This window comes from Gymnoscopelus braueri (genome assembly GCF_963280865.1).
Source record: "Gymnoscopelus braueri genome assembly, chromosome: 20".
Classification (NCBI taxonomy): Eukaryota; Metazoa; Chordata; class Actinopteri; order Myctophiformes; family Myctophidae; genus Gymnoscopelus; species Gymnoscopelus braueri.
Genome location: NC_137622.1, coordinates 23693547 through 23717367, shown reverse-complemented (window position 1 = coordinate 23717367; position 23821 = coordinate 23693547). Strand labels below are relative to the sequence as shown.

At 40.8% G+C, this 23821-nt stretch overlaps 4 protein-coding genes and 1 pseudogene across 6 annotated transcripts in view; all 5 read left to right on the top strand.

The window, feature by feature from the left end:
* Positions 1-23821, top strand: part of LOC308075518 (protocadherin gamma-C5-like) — a gene marked incomplete at its 5' end in the record, with an annotated part of 117743 nt that overhangs the window by 21274 nt on the left and 72648 nt on the right. The window lies entirely within an intron of this gene.
* On the top strand, positions 24-6657 carry LOC308076339 (protocadherin gamma-A11-like; the record flags this gene model as incomplete). The annotated part of the gene is made up of 3 exons (XM_080416575.1): positions 24-2337; positions 4460-5908; positions 6563-6657. The coding sequence occupies 3 exons, from the start codon at positions 24-26 to the stop codon at positions 6655-6657; spliced, it is 3858 nt and encodes a 1285-aa protein (XP_080272701.1).
* Positions 7541-13178, top strand: LOC308076338 (protocadherin gamma-C3-like; the record flags this gene model as incomplete). Its single annotated transcript, XM_080416574.1, has 3 exons — positions 7541-8128; positions 11418-11587; positions 13025-13178. 3 exons carry the CDS (start codon positions 7541-7543, stop codon positions 13176-13178), a joined length of 912 nt encoding a protein of 303 aa, XP_080272700.1.
* On the top strand, positions 14662-16823 carry LOC308076337 (protocadherin gamma-A1-like; annotated as a pseudogene). Its single transcript has 2 exons — positions 14662-14851; positions 15830-16823. The product of its transcript is annotated as a protocadherin gamma-A1-like (transcript).
* Positions 16903-21393, top strand: LOC308076336 (protocadherin gamma-A8-like; the record flags this gene model as incomplete). Its single annotated transcript, XM_080416573.1, is given in 4 exon segments — positions 16903-16959; positions 18380-18389; positions 20400-21335; positions 21338-21393. Coding segments are annotated over 4 exon segments (1059 nt in total).

The following is a 23821-nucleotide window of genomic DNA, read 5'->3' as shown; positions in this document are numbered from 1 at the left end:
TTTTTGCTCTTTTATGCTACATCATGGCGTTTGGAATGTATCGCTTTGGTTATGGACGGACATGGACACTGTTGTTTTTTCTGCTTCATCTCAATCATGCGGTCAGTGGTCAAATACGGTATTCTATTCCAGAGGAGATGAAGAAAGGCTCTCTAATCGGTAACGTTGCACAGGACCTGGGTTTGGATCTGAAAAGGCTCCGTTCTGGCCGGGCCCGTATTGTCACCGGAGAAAGCATTCAGCACACTGAGTTGAAGACAGACAAAGGGATTCTAGTTGTGAATGAGAGAATAGATCGGGAACAGCTTTGTGGCGACGTCACTCCGTGTAGCTTTAGCTTCGAAATCATTTTAGAAAACCCAATGGAATTGCATCATGTTACAGTCGAAATTTTAGACGTAAACGACCATTCACCCACATTCAAGAAAAATAGTATACATTTCGAAATTAGCGAAATAGCTAGTAATGGAGCCCGGTTTTCGTTGGCGAGTGCGGAGGACCCAGATGTAGGTATCAATGGACTCCAGCAATATGTTTTAACCCCAAATGATAATTTCGTTTTGAAGCAACGTTCTGGTGCGGATGGAAAGAAATATGCTGAAATGGTGCTTCAGAAGCCTCTAGACAGAGAGGAGCATCCACGAATGTTTTTAAAGTTGATGGCAGTGGACGGTGGAAATCCGCAGAGATCTGGTACAGTCAATATAAATATCACTGTGTTAGATGCAAACGATAATGCACCTGTATTCAATCAATCAATCTACAAAGCGACGGTGATGGAAAATGCCCAGAAAGGCACATATGTTACCACTGTTAACGCCAGTGATGCCGATTTCGGCACAAATAGTTTGATAACTTACTATTTTTCAGATCTTAATGGTGGCCTGACTGACATATTGTCAGTTAATGAAAACACAGGTGTGATTTTAGTAACCGGCGTGATTGACTATGAGAAAGACAAGAAATATGAATTGAGAATAGAAGCAAAAGATCAAGGAGGTTTAACAGATTCCAGTACAATTATAATTGATGTTATTGATGTAAACGATAATGCACCTATCATCAATGTCATGTCATTCACAAGCCCCGTCTCTGAGGACTCAGCCCTTGGAACAACTATTGGTATTATTAATGTTAAGGACTTAGATTCAGGTGAAAACGGGCAGGTGAACTGTATTCTAAACCAAAACCCCCCCTTCAAGATTAAATCGAATTTAAGAAATTACTATACATTGGTGACTGATGCTGTATTAGATAGGGAAACTGTTTCTGACTTTAACATCACTGTAGTTGCAACCGACGCAGGTTCACCCCCCCTTTCAAGTATGAGAACCTTTCATCTGAAGATCTCTGACGTTAATGATAATGTTCCAGTATTTGAAAAGAGCGTTTACAGTGCGTTTATTGGAGAGAATAACTCTCCAGGTGCAAATGTACTCACAGTTAAGGCTCAGGACCCAGATGAGACCCAGAATGCCCGCATATCGTATATCCTTGAGGAGTCTAATATTGGTGGATCTCCAGTGTCTGCATATGTGTCGGTTAGTGCTGAGACCGGAGTGATACACGCAGGACGCTCCTTTGATTACGAACAGATCAAACAGCTGTCATTCGTTGTCAAAGCACAAGATGGAGGCTCTCCTCCACTCTGCAGTAATGTTACTGTGAACATACTGATCCAAGACCAGAATGACAACGCTCCGCAGGTTCTGTATCCAGTCCAAACTGGAGGCTCTCTGGTGGCTGAAATGGTGCCTCGATCAGCAGATGTGGGCTATCTGGTCTCTAAAGTGGTGGCTGTTGATGTGGACTCTGGGCAGAATGCCTGGCTCTCATATAAACTGCAGAAAGCTACAGACAGGGCGCTGTTTGAAGTGGGTTTACAGAATGGAGAAATAAGAACAATCCGTCAAGTCACCGATAAAGACATGGTGAAACAAAGACTGACTGTTATAGTGGAGGACAACGGACAGCCCTCTCGTTCAGTTACAGTCAATGTTAACGTGGCGGTGGCTGACAGCTTCCCTGAAGTTCTCTCAGAGTTCACTGACTTTACACATGACAAGGAGTACAATGACGACCTGACTTTTTACTTGGTCTTGGCTTTGGCTGTAGTTTCCTTTTTGTTTATCACGTGTGTCGTTGTTATTATATCAGTGAAGATATACAGATGGAGACAGTCTCGCATCCTGTGTCATTCCAATCTACCCGTGATTCCATATTATCCACCACGTTACTCGGACACTTTGGGGACAGGGACTCTCCCTCATGTGTACAATTACGAGGTGTGCAGGACGACTGACTCCAGAAAGAGTGACTGTAAATTCGGCAGAGCTGGTAGTCAGAATATATTAATAATGGACCCCAGTTTCACAGGCACAATGCAGCGGATACAGAGTGAAAAAAGCATCCTGGATGAACCAGACTCTCCTCTAGAGGTGAGTCAAAGAACTCAGTCTGATATATATATAAATATATAGATCAATAGGGATTTGTTTTGTCTTTTAAATATACATGCTTGGAAGCCTTTTTTCCCCTGTGATATTATGTTCATTTCGTACCTGTTTCGTGCTGTTTATGAGATTTTCAGCACCATGGACAGCGTTATTCGCTATGGTCTATCTGTTTGATTTCTGTCATCTAAAACTTACGTATATCAATCGTTTAATGGGTCTTCAACAGGGGTCCAGGACAGATGGAGACTAGGGGGTCCTCAGAGTTACTACAAGGGGGTCACCAAATCTTTGCTTATTAAGAACCTTTCTTTTTTTAATCTTTTCTTTTTTTTTTTACATTAACCGCTTGAACCCTAGCGTCCCAATTCTGAGGGGAACATTTGCCAAATCCAATCAAATTAACTTTATTTGCATGACACATTAAACGCAAGGTGACCAAAGCGCTCCAACGTCTGAGCTTGTAGATTGGCTATTTTCGGCCAAAAGGTTTGGTGTAGAGGGAAAAAGAGCACAGCCAATGGTCAAGTTTACTAAGTATTGAGGGTTTAAGAAGTTAAATGTCTGAAAATACACATTAACATGGATCCAACATGTTAATAGAAAAGATAATGTGTAAATAAACAAACAAACCTTTACACAACACTGATGATAGTGCTGTCAAAACACTTTTGCTTTGTCACTGGATGAAATTCACAGAGCCAATAATAGATAGTAATCAGTTAACTACCTTTTTTATATAAATACCCCACTCCACATGACGTTCATGCTACTGGACTCTAAGGGACGCTGTTGGTCAATCAAATAATGTATCAGTATTATCACAATCTCCTCCCATAGTGTTTTTTTTCCAATAGACACAAGCAGAGGCCCAGGCTGAGCATTACATGGGGTGAGGCTCGATGGAAACGTACTTGTGGTATAAATTCTATACGAAGAATTACATCTTTTTTACTGGTAGAAATGCTACATTTGTCTAACTAAGTGTCTCATTCAGATTAGTTAGAATTTTGCTATTTTATTCTATATCATGGCGTTTGGAATATATCGCTTTGGTTATGGACGGAGATGGATGTTGCTGTTTTTTCTGTTTCATCTCAATCATAACGTCAATGGTCAAATACGGTATTCTATTCCAGAGGAGATGAAGAAAGGCTCTCTAATCGGTAACGTTGCACAGGACCTGGGTTTGGATCTGAAAAGGCTCCGTTCTGGCCGGGCCCGTATCGTCACTGGGGAAAGCGTTCAGTACACTGAGCTGAAGACAGACAAAGGGATTCTAGTCGTGAATGAGAGAATAGATCGGGAACAGCTTTGTGGCGACGTCACTCCGTGTAGCTTTAGCTTCGAGATCATTTTAGAAACCCCAATGGAACTGCATCACGTTATTGTCGAAATTTTAGACGTAAACGACCATTCACCCAAATTCACGAAAAATAACATTAATTTTGAAATTAGCGAATCAGCTAGTAATGGAGCCCGATTTTCGTTGGCGAGTGCAGAGGACCCAGATGTAGGTATCAATGGACTTCAACAATATGTTTTAACCCCAAATGATAATTTTGTTCTGAAGCAAAGTTCTGGTGCTGACGGAAAGAAATATGCTGAAATGGTGCTTCAAAAACCCCTAGACAGAGAGGAACATCCCCGAATGTTTTTAAAGTTGATAGCAGTGGACGGTGGAAATCCGCAGAGATCTGGTACAGTAAATATAAATATCACTGTGTTAGATGTGAACGATAATGCACCTGTATTCAATCAATCAATCTACAAAACGACGGTGATGGAAAATGCACCAAGAGGCACATATGTTACTACTGTTAACGCCAGTGATGCCGATTTCGGCACAAATTGTTTGATAACTTATTATTTTTCAGATCGCAACGCTGATATATTGTCAGTTAATGAAAACACTGGTGTGATTTTAGTAACTGGTGTGATTGACTATGAGAAAGACAAGAAATATGAATTGAGAATAGAAGCAAAAGACCAAGGAGGTTTAACAGATTCCAGTAAAATTATAATTGACGTTATCGATGTAAACGATAATGCACCTATCATCAATGTCATGTCATTCACAAGCCCCGTCTCTGAGGACTCAGCCCTTGGCACGACTATTGGCATTTTTAATGTTAAGGACTTAGATTCAGGTGAAAACGGGCAGGTGAGCTGTATTATAAACCAAAACTCCCCCTTCAAGATTAAATCGAATTTAAGAAATTACTATACATTGGTGACTGATGCTGTATTAGATAGGGAAACAGTGTCTGACTATAACATCACTGTAGTTGCAACCGACGCAGGATCACCCCCCCTTACAAGTATGAGAACCTTTCATCTCAAGATCTCTGACGTTAATGATAATGTTCCAGTATTTGAAAGGAGCGTTTACAGTGCGTTTATTGGAGAGAATAACTCTCCAGGTGCAAATGTCCTCACAGTTAAGGCTAAAGACCCAGATGAGACCCAGAATGCCCGCATATCTTATATCCTTGAGGAATCTAATATTGGTGGATCTCCAGTGTCTGCATATGTGTCGGTTAATGCTGAGACCGGAGTGATACATGCAGGACGCTCCTTTGATTACGAACAGATCAAACAGCTGTCATTCGTTGTCAAAGCACAAGATGGAGGCTCTCCTCCACTCTGCAGTAATGTTACCGTGAACATACTGATCCAAGATCAGAATGACAACGCTCCTCAGGTTCTGTATCCAGTCCAATCTGGTGGTTCTCTGGTCGCTGAAATGGTGCCTCGATCAGCAGATGTGGGCTATCTGGTCTCTAAAGTGGTGGCTGTTGATGTGGACTCTGGACAGAATGCCTGGCTCTCATATAAACTGCAGAAAGCCACAGACAGGGCGCTGTTTGAAGTGGGACTACAGAATGGAGAAATAAGAACAATCCGTCAAGTCACTGATAAAGATGTTGTGAAACAAAGACTGACTGTTATAGTGGAGGACAACGGACAGCCCTCTCGTTCAGCTACAGTCAATGTTAACGTGGCGGTGGCTGACAGCTTCCCTGAAGTTCTTTCAGAGTTCACTGACTTTACACACGACAAGGAGTACAATGACAACCTGACTTTTTGCTTAGTCTTGGCTTTGGCTGTAGTTTCGTTCCTTTTCATCACGTGTATAGTTGTTATTATATCAGTGAAAATATACAGATGGAGACAGTCTCGCATCCTGTGTCATTCCAGTCTCCCTGTGATTCCATATTATCCACCACGTTACTCAGACACTTTGGGGACAGGGACTCTCCCTCATGTGTACAATTACGAGGTGTGCAGGACGACTGACTCCAGAAAGAGTGACTGTAAGTTTGGCAGAGCTGGTAGTCAGAACATACTGATAATGGACCCCAGTTGTACAGGGACGATGCAGATGTTACAGAATGAAAAGAGCATCCTGGATGAACCAGATTCTCCTTTGGAGGTGAGAGGGATTTACATGTGTGTGCGTGTGTGTTTGTATATATATATATATATATATATATATGTATGTATGTATGTATGTATGTATGTATGTATGTATGTATGTATGTATGTATGTGTATGTATGTATGTATGTATGTATGTATGTATGTATGTATGTATGTATGTGTGTGTGTGTGTGTGTGTGTGTGTGTGTGTGTGTGTGTGTGTGTGTGTGTGTGTGTGTGTGTGTGTGTGTGTGTGTGTGTGTGTGTGTGTGTGTGTGTGTGTATGTATGTATGTATGTATGTATGTATGTGTGTATATATATATATATATCTCTCAGAGATGCTCATAGGCCTGCGTCGCTGACGCACAATATTGTGAAAGGAAGCATTCATGACACCGTCGTGGCGTCCATGGGACGCACTAGAGTTGTCACCAACAACAGAGAAAAATATAAAAATATGTCGCGGTAAAATTAGTTGCTGTGATCTGCATGGACTCTCTCGGTTAGACACCGTTGTTTGGAGAAGTATAACTCTTGGTTAGACACCTTTGTACTGGAGAAGTATAACTCGGTTAGACACCGTTGTGTGGAGACTAATAACCCATTAGTCAGTTAATAACTCATTAACTAACATGTTGTTAAATATCTATTAAACTAGTTACAACCGTTATCTGTTAATCAAAAGTGTTAGCTAATGGTCTCATAGAGACAGGGCAGTGTTTCAGCACCATGGACAGCGATGGTCGTCACCATCGTCTGCTGCCTTTGCCTGGTAACTGAGAAAGCTCCATCACCACACTGAGAGGCGTGGATTAACTGATAGATAATGATTCCTGTGTTGGCTGTGTATTTTTATTTATTTAACTTTATTGCTTCTTCTAAATTCTTCTGAATTCGGTAAAACATTACGTGCCTTTTTCCCTTTCCTTTTTTGCCTTTTTTAAAAGTCAACTGTTACTTTGCTTGTTACAAGTGAAATTCTAGCCTATACCACTAATTTTGAGCATTGGACACTGTCAGGCTGTATTTGAGATACCATATACGTGTCATCGTATCTCATCAGCACCATGGACAGCGATTTGGTTTTCCACATCTACCACGTTTGCCTGTTACTTGAATGTGTATGCTGGTGAGGTGTGAATGTGTTACTCAGTGATTATCTATGTTGGATTTCTGTGTATAATAATGGATTCTTCTAAGTGATTAAATCATAAAAAATATATTCTATATTTTAGACCTTTTTAAAAGGCAACCGTTTGTAAAGCCCGTATTTCAGTATACAAAGGCAATTCTTTACCAGACTCCAGAATTCATCATCTTATGTTCCATACTTGGACTCTAAGCGACGCTGTTGATCTGTTAAACAAATGTGCTGCTTTTTATAATCATCCCTCCCCTATCCTTTACCATTAGATAGGAGTGTCTCATTGCTTCATGTGAAGTGGGGCATGCAGTCTCCCATATGAATGGATGAGCAAGTTTATATCAAATAGGACTGGAATACATCGTGAGCTGTTACATAATTTTCTGTATTATGATATTTGCTGTGATTATTTTACTTGCGATGGCACTACGAGGATATCTTCCCTCTGGTTACCGAAAATGGCGATTGCTTTGTGGATTACAATGGCCAATTGCTACTCTTTTTGTCATATGTTTGCATATGGTGGCTGGGCAGATTCGATATTCTATTCCAGAGGAGATGAAGAAAGGCTCTCTTATTGGAAACGTGGCACAAGACCTGGGTTTGGATCTGAAAAGGCTCCGTTCTGGCCGAGCCCGTATCGTCACTGGAGAAAGCGTTCAGTACACCGAGCTGAAGACAGACAAAGGGATTCTAGTCGTGAATGACAGAATAGACAGAGAGCAGCTTTGTGGCGACGTCACTCCGTGTAGCTTCAGTTTCGAAATTATTTTAGAGAACCCAATGGAACTTCACCATATCACAATTGAAGTATTAGATGTCAATGATCATCCTCCGGTGTTCAAGAACACAGATCTTCCTTTGGAAATAAGTGAGTCAGCAAACAGTGGTGCACGATTTATGATGGACAACGCAGATGATCCTGATGTTGGAGTCAACGGATTGCAAAATTACATCTTAACCTCAAATGAAAATTTCGTTTTAAAACAACATGTCAATCCCGATGGGAGTAAATATATTGAAATGGTGTTACAGAAGTCATTAGATAGAGAAGAGCATCCCCGACTGTCTTTACAGTTGATAGCTGTTGACGGAGGTACTCCGCAGAGATCTGGTACAGTAAATATCGACATCACTGTTTTAGATGCTAATGACAATGCTCCGGTTTTCAACCAGTCTGTGTATAGAGCTACAGTGATGGAAAACGCACCGAAGGGTACTAAAATTGTAACTGTTAATGCTACAGATGCAGATAGTGGATCATACGGATATATCACATATTCACTTGCTAACCTAAAGGGAAATGTAGCTGATTTGCTGTCTATAGATCCAAGTTCCGGGTTATTATTGGTTTCAGGAGCAATAGATTTTGAAAAGGATAAAAAGTATGAACTTAGAATCGAAGCAAAAGACCAGGGTGGGTTAAAAGATTCTAGTAAGGTGATAATTGATGTTATTGACGTGAATGATAATGCACCTGTTATAAACGTCATGTCATTCACTAGCCCTGTGTCTGAAGACTCTGCTCCTGGCACAACTGTTGGCATAATTAATGTTAAAGACATAGATTCGGGTGATAATGGACAGGTGACTTGTACTGTAGACCGAAATTCACCATTTAAAATCAAATCGAATTTAAGAAATTACTATACTTTGGTGACGGATGCTGCATTAGATCGTGAAACCGTTTCTGACTATAACATCACTGTAGTTGCTACCGACGCAGGATCACCCCCTCTTTCAAGTCAAAGAACCTTTCATCTAAAGGTTTCTGACGTGAACGATAACGCACCAGTTTTCAAAAAACTGTTTTACAATGCGTTTGTTGCTGAGAATAACGCACCAGGTGTATCTGTGCTCACTGTTAGAGCTAATGATATGGACGACAATCAAAATGCTCGTATTTCTTATATTCTTGAAGAATCTAATGGGTCCCCAGTAACTGGACATGTATCCGTTAATGCTGAGAGTGGAGTGATACATGCATTGCGCTCCTTTGACTACGAACAGATCAAACAGCTGTCATTCATTGTCAAAGCACAGGACGGAGGCTCACCTCCACTAAGTTGTAATGTGACTGTGAATATCCTGATCCAGGATCAGAATGACAACGCTCCTCAGGTTCTGTATCCAGTCCAATCTGGTGGTTCTCTGGTGGCTGAAATGGTGCCTCGATCAGCAGATGTGGGCTATCTGGTCTCTAAAGTGGTGGCTGTTGATGTGGACTCTGGACAGAATGCTTGGCTCTCATATAAACTGCAGAAAGCCACAGACAGGGCGCTTTTTGAAGTGGGTCTACAGAATGGAGAAATAAGAACCATCCGTCAAGTCACTGATAAAGATCCTGTGAAACAAAGACTGACTGTTATAGTGGAGGACAACGGACAGCCCTCTCGTTCAGCTACAGTCAATGTTAACGTGGCGGTGGCTGACAGCTTCCCTGAAGTTCTTTCAGAGTTCACTGACTTTACGCACGACAAAGAGTACAATGACAACCTGACGTTTTTCTTAGTCTTGGCTTTGGCTGTAGTTTCGTTCCTTTTCATCACGTGTTTAGTTGTTATTATATCAGTGAAAATATACAGATGGAGACAGTCTCGCATCCTGTGTCATTCCAGTCTCCCTGTGATTCCATATTATCCACCACGTTACTCAGACACTTTGGGGACAGGGACTCTCCCTCATGTGTACAATTACGAGGTGTGCAGGACGACTGACTCCAGAAAGAGTGACTGTAAGTTTGGCAGAGCTGGTAGTCAGAACATATTGATAATGGACCCCAGTTGTACAGGGACGATGCAGAGGCTACAAAATGAAAAGAGCATCTTGGATGAACCAGATTCTCCTTTGGAGGTGAGATGGATTTATATATATATATATATATATATATATATATATATATATATATATATATATATAATGTATATATATATATATATATATATATATATATATATATATATATATATATATATATATATATATATATATATATATATATATATATATATATATATATATATATACACACACACACACACACACACACACACACACACACACACACACACACACACACACACACACACACACACACACACACACACACACACACACACACTTGGGTTCACAAGAGGCTCGTGGGGATGTTTCAGCACCATACTGTGAGGACAGCTCCGCTTAGAGAACGAGTTGTGTGTATTTGTGTAATGCCTCTGTGGGCTTTTAGTAAAGAGTTCTCTGTGCCATTAAACCTTTGTAGAATTTGTTCCGTTCGTTTGAGATTTTCACTCGCTTGCGTAACAGATGTCCTATGTTTTCCTTTTATATTGTATAAAGCATTCAATTTTAGTTGTGATAAATTGATCGGTATTACCAACACATGTGATCGAAGTGTGGTAGGGCTGCCATAGTCCTCCATCTTACATTGATGTTCGTGTTTTCAACTCTAAGGGACGCTGTTGGTCAGTGAATAGAGCATATATATTCGTTGTTGTCACTCATTAGTTTACCCTCCTCTATCAGTGCGTTTCAATGAAGAAGAGGAGAGGCTATAACCTATAAGCTTCAGAATTGGTACGACACGAGGAGCACAAGTATTTTATATCAAACAGATGCGTGGATATAGGTGCTAACACACATAGGATACATTTGCCAAATTTGTGGATGTGTTTTCTTCAGTTGGTGGTGTTGAGGTTGCATTTTTCCAATGGCGGTTGAAAATTGTCATGTTTTTTTTTGCGTAAAACGGCGAATGTTTTGTGGATCAACATGGAAGTTGTTGCTATTTATGTTTCATATCAGTCATATCGTCAGTGGGCAAATTCGATATTCCATTCCAGAGGAGATGAAGAAAGGCTCTCTTATCGGTAACGTTGCACAGGATCTGGGGTTGGATCTGAAAAGGCTCCGTTTGGGCCGCGCCCGCATCATCACCGGAGAAAGCGTTCTGTACACCGAGCTGAAGACGGACAAAGGGATTCTAGTCGTGAATGAGAGAATAGATCGAGAACAGCTTTGTGGCGACGTCACTCCATGTAGCTTCAGCTTTGAAGTAATTTTAGAAAATCCTATGGAGTTGCACCGATTAACTGTTGAAATTCTGGATATTAATGACAATTCGCCAGTTTTTGGGAAAGAAGAAATACGATTTGAAATAAGTGAATCGGCCACAATTGGATCTCGCTTTATGCTGCCCACTGCAGAAGATGCAGATGTAGGTGATAATGGTCTCCAAACATACATATTAAATACCAATGACAATTTTGTATTGAAGCAACAATCAACTCCAGATGGTAGAAAATACGCAGAAATGATTATACAAAAACCGTTAGACCGAGAAAGCCAGTCGAGATTACTGTTGAAGCTCATAGCACTGGACGGTGGAACTCCGCAGAGATCTGGTACAGTAAATATCGATATCACCGTTTTAGATGCTAATGATAATGCTCCCGTTTTTAATCAGTCTTTATACAGGGCTACTGTCATGGAAAATGCAATAAAAGGCACATATATCACTACAGTGAATGCCAGTGATGCAGACAGTGGCTCAAACGGTCTTATCACGTATTCGTTTTCCAACATGAAAGAGCATCTCACTCGTATATTTCAAATGGATGAAACCACTGGTATGATAAGTCTAGTGGGTCAAATAGACTACGAGAAAGATAAAAAGTACGAAATTATGGTTGAGGCCATGGACCAAGGACGTCTTACAGATTCAAGTAAGGTCCTAATTGACATAGTTGATGTTAATGACAACGCACCAGTTATGAACGTCATGTCATTCTCTAGCCCCGTTTCCGAGGATGCTGAGCCTGGCACAACAGTAGCAATAATAAACGTCAAAGACGCAGATTCCGAACAAAACGGCCAGGTTACATGTACTATAGCCAACAATCTCCCATTTAAGATGAAATCGTCGTTGACAAATTACTATACTTTAATAACAGATGCTGCTTTCGATAGAGAAATTGTGCCTGAATACAACATAACCATTAAGGCGACTGATTCCGGCTCTCCTTCCCTGTCTAGCACTACAATGTTAAGGCTTAGTATCTCTGATATAAATGACAATGCCCCAATGTTTGAGAAAACTGCGTATAATGCTTATGTTAAAGAGAACAATTCCCCTGCCATGTCCATATTTACCGTTAGCGCACGGGACTCTGACTGGAATCAGAACGCGAGAATATCCTACCTGGTAGAGGATACACAGATACATGGTAGTCCAGTCAGTAGTTATGTATCTATAAACTCTGAAACTGGAGTTTTACATGCAGTGCGCTCTTTTGATTATGAACAGTTAAAAAGCCTCAAATTATTTGTGAAGGCACAAGATGGAGGCTCCCCTCCACTCACTAGCAATGTAACGGTCAATATCTTCATACTAGACGAAAATGACAATGCACCTCAGGTTCTGTATCCAGTCCAGACTGGTGGATCACTAGTGGCTGAAATGGTGCCTCGTTCAGCAGATGTGGGCTATTTGGTCACTAAAGTGGTGGCTGTTGATGGGGACTCTGGACAAAATGCCTGGCTCTCTTATAAACTGCAGAAAACCACAGATAGGGCGCTGTTTGAAGTGGGATTACAGAATGGAGAAATAAGAACAATCCGTCAAGTCACTGATAAAGATGTTGTGAAACAAAGACTGACTGTTATAGTGGAGGACAACGGACAGCCTTCTCGTTCAGCTACAGTCAATGTTAACGTGGCGGTGGCTGACAGCTTCCCTGAAATTCTCTCAGAGTTCACTGACTTTACACACGACAAGGAGTACAATGACAACCTGACTTTTTATTTAGTCTTGGCTTTGGCTGTAGTTTCCTTCCTCTTCATCACTTGTTTGGTTGTTATTATATCAGTTAAAATGTACAGATGGAAGCAGTCTCGTATCCTCTGTCATTCCAATCTCCCGGTGATTCCGTATTATCCACCACGTTACTCAGACACTTTGGGGTCAGGGACTCTCCCTCATGTGTACAATTACGAGGTTTGCAGGACGACTGACTCCAGAAAGAGTGACTGTAAGTTTGGCAGAGCTGGTAGTCAGAACATACTGATAATGGACCCCAGTTCTGGAGGGACAATGCAGCGATTCTATAGTGAAAAGAGCATCCTGGATGAACCAGACTCTCCTCTAGAGGTGAGTTAACTATAGCGATGTAACCAACAATTTAACATAGTAAGTGAAAACACTGTTTTGAACTTAAAACAGTGTGACATTAAGACTCACGTTTGTGACTGTATATGACTGTATATTTTAAATGGGCCTAAATCTTGTCTTTTCTTTTCTTTTTTTGTCATAATCTTTCTGTGATTGTGTTGTATATCAGCATTGCAGTTTCTGCTATTGTATTGCTGTCGTATATCAGTCATTATAGTCTGTGGTCAAATTCACCATTTCATCCCAGAGGAGATGAAGAAAGGATCTCTTATTGGTAACGTTGCACAGGATCTGGGTTTGGACATATATGGTTACATACGGTATATATCTTGCTGCTGTTGACGTCGACCAGTTGGTTTAATCTGCGCTGTCCTCCGTTCAATATCAACTGTCGTTGTAGTGTCTGCTTTCTAGTACATGTTATTTTTCTTCTTTTAATTCACGTATAAGGCTTATACAACAACACTTAACACACAATGCATAAGCTCAGTGGTACAGCACATTACCTGCCAGGTATTACCTGGTGAAACTTTGCTTGAAGGTCTGGTTCTATATTACTAAAATCGCATATATATTGCATTATAATGCAAATAGAAAGCTAAAGAGCAAACAATTACCATACATTCAGAGAAAGAAAAAATATATATATATATATATATATATATATATATATATTTTTTTAAATTAACACAAGGCTTCACTGCGTAACGGCATTTGAAAATACATATCTAATAACTGAGTTAAAAAGGCCCAGTCAGCACTGTGGTGGAGAACAGCTCCTCTCCCCACGAGCTGGGTATTGGTCTTGGTTGTGTTGGAGCTTTGGCTGCTTTGCTGATACTAATTTTGTGTTTTGGTTGCTAGATCACATTATTCTCTCTCAGATAACTTACTTGGTTGGCATTTCTACAAATACAGTAGCGCATACTTCAGCTATTATGTTCTTCATCATGCAGCTATATCTTCTGCAGTAGCCTATACCATTCCACTACCGAAAAGTAGATACATTTACATCACAATTTAAAATTGTGTAAGTATTTGCGTTGGCGTTCATGTTTTGGGCTCTGAGGGACGCTGTTGGTCAGAATAAAAATCTAATTGGTGTTTTCATCTTATAAGTCTCCTCCTCTGCAACTGCTATGACGAGGGAAGCAAATAATCACTGTGCTTCATGCGAGGTGGGGCAACGAGTAGACACAGTTGAGACGAAGAATCCTGTTTAAATTTCACAGAAATGTTTTTGGAAATATAGTCTACCAATGCTGCCATGTGTTGACTTTTTGCTTCATTGTCAAGAGGAATAATACTTTCGAGGTTCACACTGGATTTAATGCGTTGGGACATGGCGTCAAGACAGCCTCAATACGTAAAATGGCGTTTGTTTTCCATACTTGCACCAGAAATGTTGATATTTTTTATGTTTCTTATTCACAATGCTGATGGTCAGATAAGATATTCCGTTCCAGAGGAGATGAAGAAAGGCTCTCTTATTGGTAACGTAGCACAGGACCTCGGATTGGATCTGAAAAGGCTCCGTTCTGGCCGGGCTCGTATCGTGACCGGAGAAAGCGTTCAGTACACCGAACTGAAGACAGACAAAGGGATTCTAGTCGTCAATGAGAGAATAGACCGAGAGCAGCTTTGTGGCGACGTCACTCCATGTAGCTTCAGCTTCGAAATAATTCTAGAAAATCCAATCGAACTCCATCAAGTTATTGTAGAGATCTTGGATGTTAATGACCATTCCCCTACATTCAAAAACAGTCACATTCATTTGGAAATTAGTGAATCTGCAACGATAGGATCTCATTTTCACTTAGAAAGTGCAGATGACCCTGACGTAGGACTTAATAGTTTTCAAAATTACGTTTTAAGCTCTAATGATAATTTTGCCTTGAAACAACATTCTAACGCTGACGGGAGCAAATTCGCAGAGATGATTTTACAGAAACCATTAGACAGAGAGTTAAATCCGCATCTCTCTTTAAAGCTGATAGCAGTAGATGGCGGGACTCCACAGAAATCAGGTACAGTGAATATCGATATAACTGTTTTAGACGCGAATGACAATTCTCCTGTGTTCAATCAGTCGGTGTATAGGGCGTCTGTGATAGAAAACGCGCCCATTGGTACATATATCACAACCGTTAACGCCTCTGATGCTGACAGTGGATCAAATGGCATAGTGACTTATACGTTTTCTAACTTAAAGGGGAACCTGGCTGACATATTTGATATTGACAAGGCATCTGGAAAAATATCTGTTGCAGGTAAGATAGATTTCGAAAAAGACAAAAAATATGAAATAAGAGTTGGTGCCCAAGATCAGGGTGGCCTTAATGATGCAAGTAAACTTATCATTGAGGTTATTGATGTTAATGACAATGCTCCGATCATAAATGTCATGTCGTTCTCTAACCCGATATCAGAAGATGCTCCTCCTGGGACAACTATAGCTGTCATCAATGTAAAGGATGCAGACTCAGAAAGAAACGGACAGATAACCTGCTCAATAGACTCGAAACACCCATTTAAAATTCAGTCGTCTTTAGCCAAGTATTACAGCTTGCTTTCAGATACGATTTTTGATCGTGAAACAAAAGCAGAATACAATATTACCATAACTGCTACCGATTCAGGGTCTCCTTCCCTATCTAGTGCAACGACTTTATGCCTAAAGATCTCTGACGTAAATGATAATGCGCCATTGTTCGAAAAACCAAGCTATTTGGCTTATATAGTTGAGAACAACTCCCCTGGAGTGTCAATATTTACTGTGAGTGCACGAGACACTGATTGGAATCAAAACTCCAGAATTTCATACCTCATAGAGGACACGCAAGTCAGTGGGAGCCCTGTCTCTGCTTATTTATCCATAAACTCTGAAACTGGAGTTTTACATGCAGTACGCACATTCGATTATGAGCAAATCAATCAACTTAAACTACTTGTCAGAGCCCAAGATGGAGGCTCCCCTCCACTCAGTAGCAATGTTACTGTCACTATTTTAATTCAAGACCAGAATGACAACGCCCCTCAGGTTCTGTATCCAGTCCAGAGTGGTGGCTCTCTGGTGGCTGAAATGGTACCCCGTTCAGCAGATGTTGGCTATCTGGTCACTAAAGTGGTGGCTGTTGATGTGGACTCTGGACAGAATGCCTGGCTCTCCTATAAGCTACAGAAATCTACAGACCGAGCGTTGTTTGAAGTGGGATTACAGAATGGAGAAATAAGAACAATCCGCCAAGTTACTGATAAAGACGCTGTGAAACAAAGACTGACTGTTATAGTGGAGGACAACGGACAGCCCTCTCGTTCAGCTACAGTCAATGTTAACGTGGCGGTGGCTGACAGCTTCCCTGAAGTTCTCTCAGAGTTCACTGACTTTACACACGACAAGGAGTACAACGACAACCTGACGTTTTTCTTAGTCTTGGCTTTGGCTGTAGTTTCCTTTTTGCTCATCACGTGTTTAGTGGTTATTATATCAGTGAAAATATACAGATGGAGACAGTCTCGCATCTATCATTCAAGTCTCCCAGTGATTCCATATTATCCACCACGTTACTCAGACACTTTGGGGACAGGGACTCTCCCTCATGTGTACAATTACGAGGTGTGCAGGACAACTGACTCCAGAAAGAGTGACTGTAAGTTCGGCATAGCTGGTAGTCAGAACATACTGATAATGGACCCCAGTTGTACAGGGACAATGCAGAGGATGCAGAATGAAAAGAGCATCCTGGATGAACCAGACTCTCCACTAGAGGTTTGTCTTTCGACACAGCATTACAGACAATTTAAATAACATTTTATACCACTTACATTTTACAATGTAAACTTAGTATTGTAGCTTGTCTCGTGTGTGTGTGTGTGTGTGTGTGTGTGTGTGTGTGTGTGTGTGTGTGTGTGTGTGTGTGTGTGTGTGTGTGTGTGTGTGTGTGTGTGTGTGTGTGTGTGTGTGTGTGTGTGTGTGTGTGTGTGTGTGTGTGTGTGTGTGTGTGTGTGTGTGAGATAAATTGTAATAATTTAAGCAAATGCTGTGATAGTGCCTTATGGGAGGTGCCCCAGACTATTTTCTGTTGGGTTTCAGCACCATGGACAGCGCCATGGCAGGAAAGCACTGCACAGTTCAAATCTCTCTCTCTCTCTCTCTCTCTGCGTTTTTTTTAATGAAATAATGTCATTTCTATATAGTAAAATAACTGGGTTGAAGGGCCCTTTCAACAGAACAGCTCCTGTCACAGTGAGCCGGGTATTGTTTCTTCTACTCGTTAGTGTTTTCTATTTAGGTGCTGCTGTGTTGCCGCTATGCTGATAGCAATTTGATGTTTGTGTGTGCTTTTTTTCCCCGTTTCTTTTTTTCGTGTCGGATCACTTTTCTCATCAAATTTCGTTTTCATCGCCACAAAGTAACCTATTATGTTACTCATCACACCATTTCTACAAATATAATAATGCATACTTCGGTGCATTTGGGCTCTAAGGAATTGAAGCAAATGTTTATTGCAGTAGCCTATATTTCTACCAGGGTTTGGCTATTTGTGCTGCTTCGCTGTAAACATCGTGGCTGCCCATGGAGGAGCCTCAGAGACAATCTGTTGGTTGTGTTTCAGTACCATGGACAGTGTCGTGTCAGGAAAGCTGCACTGCATACTGGAGAGCTTGCAATTCAAAGTTCGCTCTCTCACTCGAAGTCGCTCTCTCTTCCTCTGCCCTCTCTCTCATATGTCGCAAGTGTAAAATAATTTAAAAGGGGAGAGTTTTTATATTTATACATCCCTCATTTAAACAGAACGATATTTTATTTCATTGTTGGAGTAACTTCGTTTTTTATCAAAGAAATGTCCACATTTATTCTTGCCATGTTCTCTAATTGCCTGCATCGAAAGGTACACATAGTCTAAATGTTATGCATGTAATGTATCTCACTGAACTCACTGGGACGCTGTTGGCTTGTATGTTGAGGAGTTGGAGCACATTTGCAGCAGTACCTCCCCCATCATCATCATTTGACCTATTTTATTTAAATCATTTCAATATGGAGGCAACAAAATGCCTCCATTAAAATAATTAAAGATGGGAGCGTGAGGATAAATATCTTCCTTATTGAACTTATAGCAGGAGCTTAATTTTCAAACTGAAAACATTTCACTTCAAAAGCATTTTTGATGTTCTTGTCTATTCAGAATGAACTAGGTAATAATTCATTTGAATACTGGACAGCTCTCCCACACCATCATACTGCTTTTAACATGGATTTTCCTCCTTGTATTTTGTGGTTTTGATGTCATTTACAATGTATTTATTTAGCTGAGTCATTCTCTCTAACGTCACAGTTTTGTCAGATCACATTTTCTCGATTTTGACAGTCACCCCTGCATAGTAGAAATCTTTAGTTTGGTGGTACACCATTTCCCTGGGTGTTGTCTATAAAACTATGATTAGCCCAGGTGTACTTCTAGACACATGCTTTACTCTAGTTCCAATCTTTCTTCTACTTCTACTCTATCAGAGTTGACTTCTTGTGTCTCTATGTGTTTGTCTTCATTATTCACAGGTTTTGATTATGAATATGAAATATTTTGTTCTTATTAAATCTCTCTTGGCATTCACGTTTTGGACTCTAAGGGACGCTGTTGGTCAGAATACAAATCAGACTGGAGTTCTCAGCTTTAAAAATCCCCTCATTCCTCTGCTCTGTAGCTACTCTGATGACGAGTGAAGCACTGTGCTTCGAGGTGGGGCTATACGGAGGAGACAGTCATTTCGAAGAATCCTAATTTTACAGAAAGAAATTGGGGAATATCTATAGCCTACCAAAGCTGAGATTGGATGATTCTGTCTTTTTACTTCATTGTCAAGAGGATTTATCCTTTCGAGATTTACGTTGGATTTAAATGCGTTAGGACATGGCATTATTACAGCCTCAAAGCATAAAATGGCGTTTGTTTTCCAGACCTGCGTTGGAGATGCTGATGGGTTTGATGTTGCTTATTCACAACGTTGATTGTCAAATGCGATATTCCGTTCCAGAGGAGATGAAGAAAGGCTCTCTTATTGGTAATGTAGCACAGGATCTCGGATTGGATCTGAAAAGGCTCCGTTCTGGCAGGGCTCGTATCGTCACCGGAGAAAGCGTTCAGTACACCGAACTGAAGACAGACAAAGGAATTCTAGTCGTAAATGAGAGAATAGACAGAGAGAAGCTTTGTGGCGACGTCACTCCATGTAGCTTCAGCTTCGAAATAATTCTAGAAAATCCAATCGAACTCCATCGGGTTATTGTAGAGATATTGGATGTTAATGACCATTCCCCTACTTTCAAAACCAGTCACATTCATTTGGAAATTAGTGAATCTGCTGCGATAGGATCTCAATTTGACTTAGAAAGCGCAGAAGACCCTGATGTAGGGCTTAATAGTTTACAGAATTACGTTTTAAGCTCCAATGATAACTTCATTTTAAAACAACATTCTAACGCTGATGGAAGCAAAATCACTGAAATGATTTTACAGAAACCATTAGACAGAGAATTAAATAGCCATATTTATTTAAAACTGATAGCAGTAGATGGCGGGACACCACAGAAATCAGGTACAGTGAATATTGATATAACTGTTTTAGATGCGAATGACAATGCACCTGTTTTTAACCAGTCAGTATACCAAGCTACTGTAAGGGAAAATGCACCCATTGGTACATATATTACTACAATCAACGCGTCAGATGCGGACAGTGGACCACATGGCTTAGTGACTTACAGTTTTTCCAACTTAAAGGGTAATTTAGCTGGAATGTTTGATATTGACAAGGCATCTGGAAAAATATCTGTTGCCGGTAAAATAGATTTTGAAAAAGACAAGAAATATGAAATAAGAGTAGGCGCTAAAGATCAAGGTGGTCTAACTGCTGCGAGTAACGTCATCATTGAGGTTATTGATGTTAATGACAATGCTCCGATCATAAATGTCATGTCGTTCTCTAGCCCGATATCAGAAGATGCTCCTCCCGGGACAACTATAGCTGTCATCAATGTAAAGGATGCAGACTCAGAAAGAAACGGACAGATAACATGCTCAATAGACGCGAAACAACAATTTAAAATTCAGTCGTCTTTAACCAACTATTATAGCTTGCTTTCAGATACGATTTTTGATCGTGAAACAAAAGCGGAATACAATATTACCATAACTGCTACCGATTCAGGGTCTCCTTCCCTATCTAGTGCAACGACTTTATGCCTAAAGATCTCTGACGTAAATGATAATGCACCTTTGTTTGGCAAACCAAGCTATTCGGCTTACATAGTTGAGAACAACTCCCCTGGAGTGTCAATATTTACGGTTAGTGCACGAGACACTGATTGGAATCAAAACGCCAGAATCTCATACCTCATAGAGGACACACAAGTCAGTGGGAGCCCTGTCTCAGCGTATGTATCCATAAACTCTGAAACTGGAGTTTTACATGCGGTACGCACATTCGATTATGAGCAAATCAATCAAATTAAACTACTTGTCAAAGCGCAAGATGGAGGCTCCCCTCCACTCAGTAGCAATGTGACTGTCACTATTTTCATTCAAGACCAGAATGACAACGCCCCTCAGGTTCTATATCCAGTCCAGAGTGGTGGCTCTCTGGTGGCTGAAATGGTGCCTCGTTCAGCAGATGTGGGCTATCTGGTCACTAAAGTGGTGGCTGTTGATGTGGACTCAGGACAGAATGCCTGGCTCTCCTATAAACTACAGAAAGCCACAGACAGGGCACTGTTTGAAGTGGGATTACAGAATGGGGAAATAAGAACAATCCGTCAAGTCACTGATAAAGATGCTGTGAAACAAAGGCTGACTGTCATAGTGGAGGACAACGGACAGCCCTCTCGTTCAGCTTCAGTCAATGTTAACGTGGCGGTGGCTGACAGCTTCCCTGAAGTTCTCTCAGAGTTCACTGACTTTACACACGACAAGGAGTACAACGACAACCTGACGTTTTTCTTAGTCTTAGCTTTGGCTGTAGTTTCCTTTTTGTTCATCACGTGTTTAGTTGTTATTATATCAGTGAAAATATACAGATGGAGACAGTCTCGCATCTATCATTCCAGTCTCCCAGTGATTCCATATTATCCACCACGTTACTCAGACACTTTGGGGACAGGGACTCTCCCTCATGTGTACAATTACGAGGTGTGCAGGACGACTGACTCCAGAAAGAGTGACTGTAAGTTCGGCAGAGCTGGTAGTCAGAACATACTGATAATGGACCCCAGTTGTACAGGGACGATGCAGAGGATGCAGAATGAAAAGAGCATCTTGGATGAACCAGACTCTCCTCTAGAGGTTTGTCTTTCAACACTACATCGTACAGAAGGAGCGACTGCATTTTAGGCAATTTAAAGAAAATGTGATATCACTCAAATATTACAATTCAAGCTCAGTATTGTAAATGTATAGCTAGTCACATAAGCCTACACAGTCATCACACCTTCCATAGAAATCAAACTTATTTTTAACTTGATTAGTTCCTCTTTAGCTTAATGCTCGTGCACTATAATGATCAACACATCATATCCATTTTATTGATGATAGGGTGTGTGTGTGTGTGTGTGTGTGTGTGTGTGTGTGTGTGTGTGTGTGTGTGTGTGTGTGTGTGTGTGTGTGTGTGTGTGTGTGTGTGTGTGTGTGTGTGTGTGTGTGTGTGTGTGTGTGTGTGTGTGTGTGTGTGTGTGTGTGTGTGTGTGTGTGTGTGTGTGTGTGTGCGCGCGCGCGCCGCAAAATGTAATAATGTAAACAAATGCTTTGACCATGCCTTATCGGAGGTGCCCGCAGAGACTATTGTCTGTTGGGTGTGTTTCAGCACCGTGGATAGCGCAGGGGCAGGAATGCGCTGCACAGTTCATCTCTCTCTCTCTCTCTCTCTCTCTGTCTCTCTCTCTCTCTCCAATTTTTAGACAGTGCTAATTAGGGGGTTAGGGTTATCCTGGCACTAGCCAGACCGACTACGCAGATCCATGCATGCTAAATTTGCAACATGCATAGACCACGCCATCGCCATCGGTCCGACCAATGCCAATTCAGGAAATTGAGATGTTGCAGCTGTTGGCAACACTAGGATGCTCTATATGCACTTTGGTTTGGCTCCAGGCCTGGCTCCTCCCATGCAACTATTACATCTGCAGTACCGTTTTAACTCTTACAAAAGTGTGTGTGTGTGTGTGTGTGTGTGTGTGTGTGTGTGTGTGTGTGTGTGTGTGTGTGTGTGTGTGTGTGTGTGTGTGTGTGTGTGTGTGTGTGTGTGTGTGTGTGTGTGTGTGTGTGTGTGTGTGTGTGTGTGTGTGTGTATATAAATCAACCTCTCTACTTTTGTGAAATTATTAGTATAGTAATATTAGTATTGTCATTTTTTTAAACAGCTTATGATGTTGACATGCATGTTTTTGGCTGTGTTTATTGCAGTATATTACTAAGGGGTTCGGTTTGTGCTTACCTGTAAACGTCGTGGCTGCCAGAGACAATCTGTTGGTTGTGTTTCAGTACCATGGACAGTGTCATCATGTCAGGAAAGCTGCAATGCATACTGAAATGCTTGCAGTTTTATATTTAATGTCATTGTTGGAGTAACTTCGTTTTATATCAAAAATAATTCCCCATTACAGTAATTATTCTTGACTTGTTTTCTATTTGCCTGCATTGAAAGCCTACATATAATGTGTGTGATGTATCTCACTGAACTCACTGGGACGCTGTTGGCTAACATGTTTTGAGGTATTGGAGCACATTTTCAGCATGCAGTACCTCCCCCATCATCATCAGATTTGCCCTTACCTGTAGAGGTAAGGGCACCCATACAGGAGGTACCTGTAGAGGTAACAAGTTGAAAAGAGTAACATAATTTACAGTTTTGTCACTTTTTCTCGATTTTGACATCCCTGCACAGTTGAATTCTTAGTGGTACCCTATTTGCCTTTAGTGTTGTCTATAAAACTATGATTAGCCCAGGTGTACACTTTAACTCACACATGCTTTACTCTAGTCCCAATCTTTCTTCTACTTCTAGTCTATCAAAGTTGACTTCATGTATCTCAATTTGTTTGCCTTCATTAATTACATGTTTTGATTATGATGAACTATTTTGTTTCATTAATTTCCTCTTGGCATTCACTTTTTGGACTCTAAGCGACGCTGTTGATCAGAATAAAAATCAGACTGGAGTTCTCAGCTTTAAAAAAAAAAAAAAACTCAGTCCTCTGCTCTGTAGCTACTCTGATGACGAGTGAAGCACTGTGCTTCGAGGTAGGGCTATGCGGAGGAGACAGTCATTTCGAAGAATCCTATAATTTTACAGAAACAATTTGGTAAATATAGATCTAAAGCATACCAAAGCTACGATTGGATCATTCTGTCTTTTTGCTTCATTGTCAAGAGGATTTATCCTTTCGAGATCTACGTTGGATTTAAATGCGTTAGACATGGCATTAATACAGCCCCAAAGCGTAAAATGGCGTTTGTTTTCCAGACCTGCAGTCGAGATGCTGATGGTTTTGATGTTGCTTATTCAAAACGTTGATTGTCAAATGCGATATTCCGTTCCAGAGGAGATGAAGAAAGGCTCTCTTATTGGTAATGTAGCAC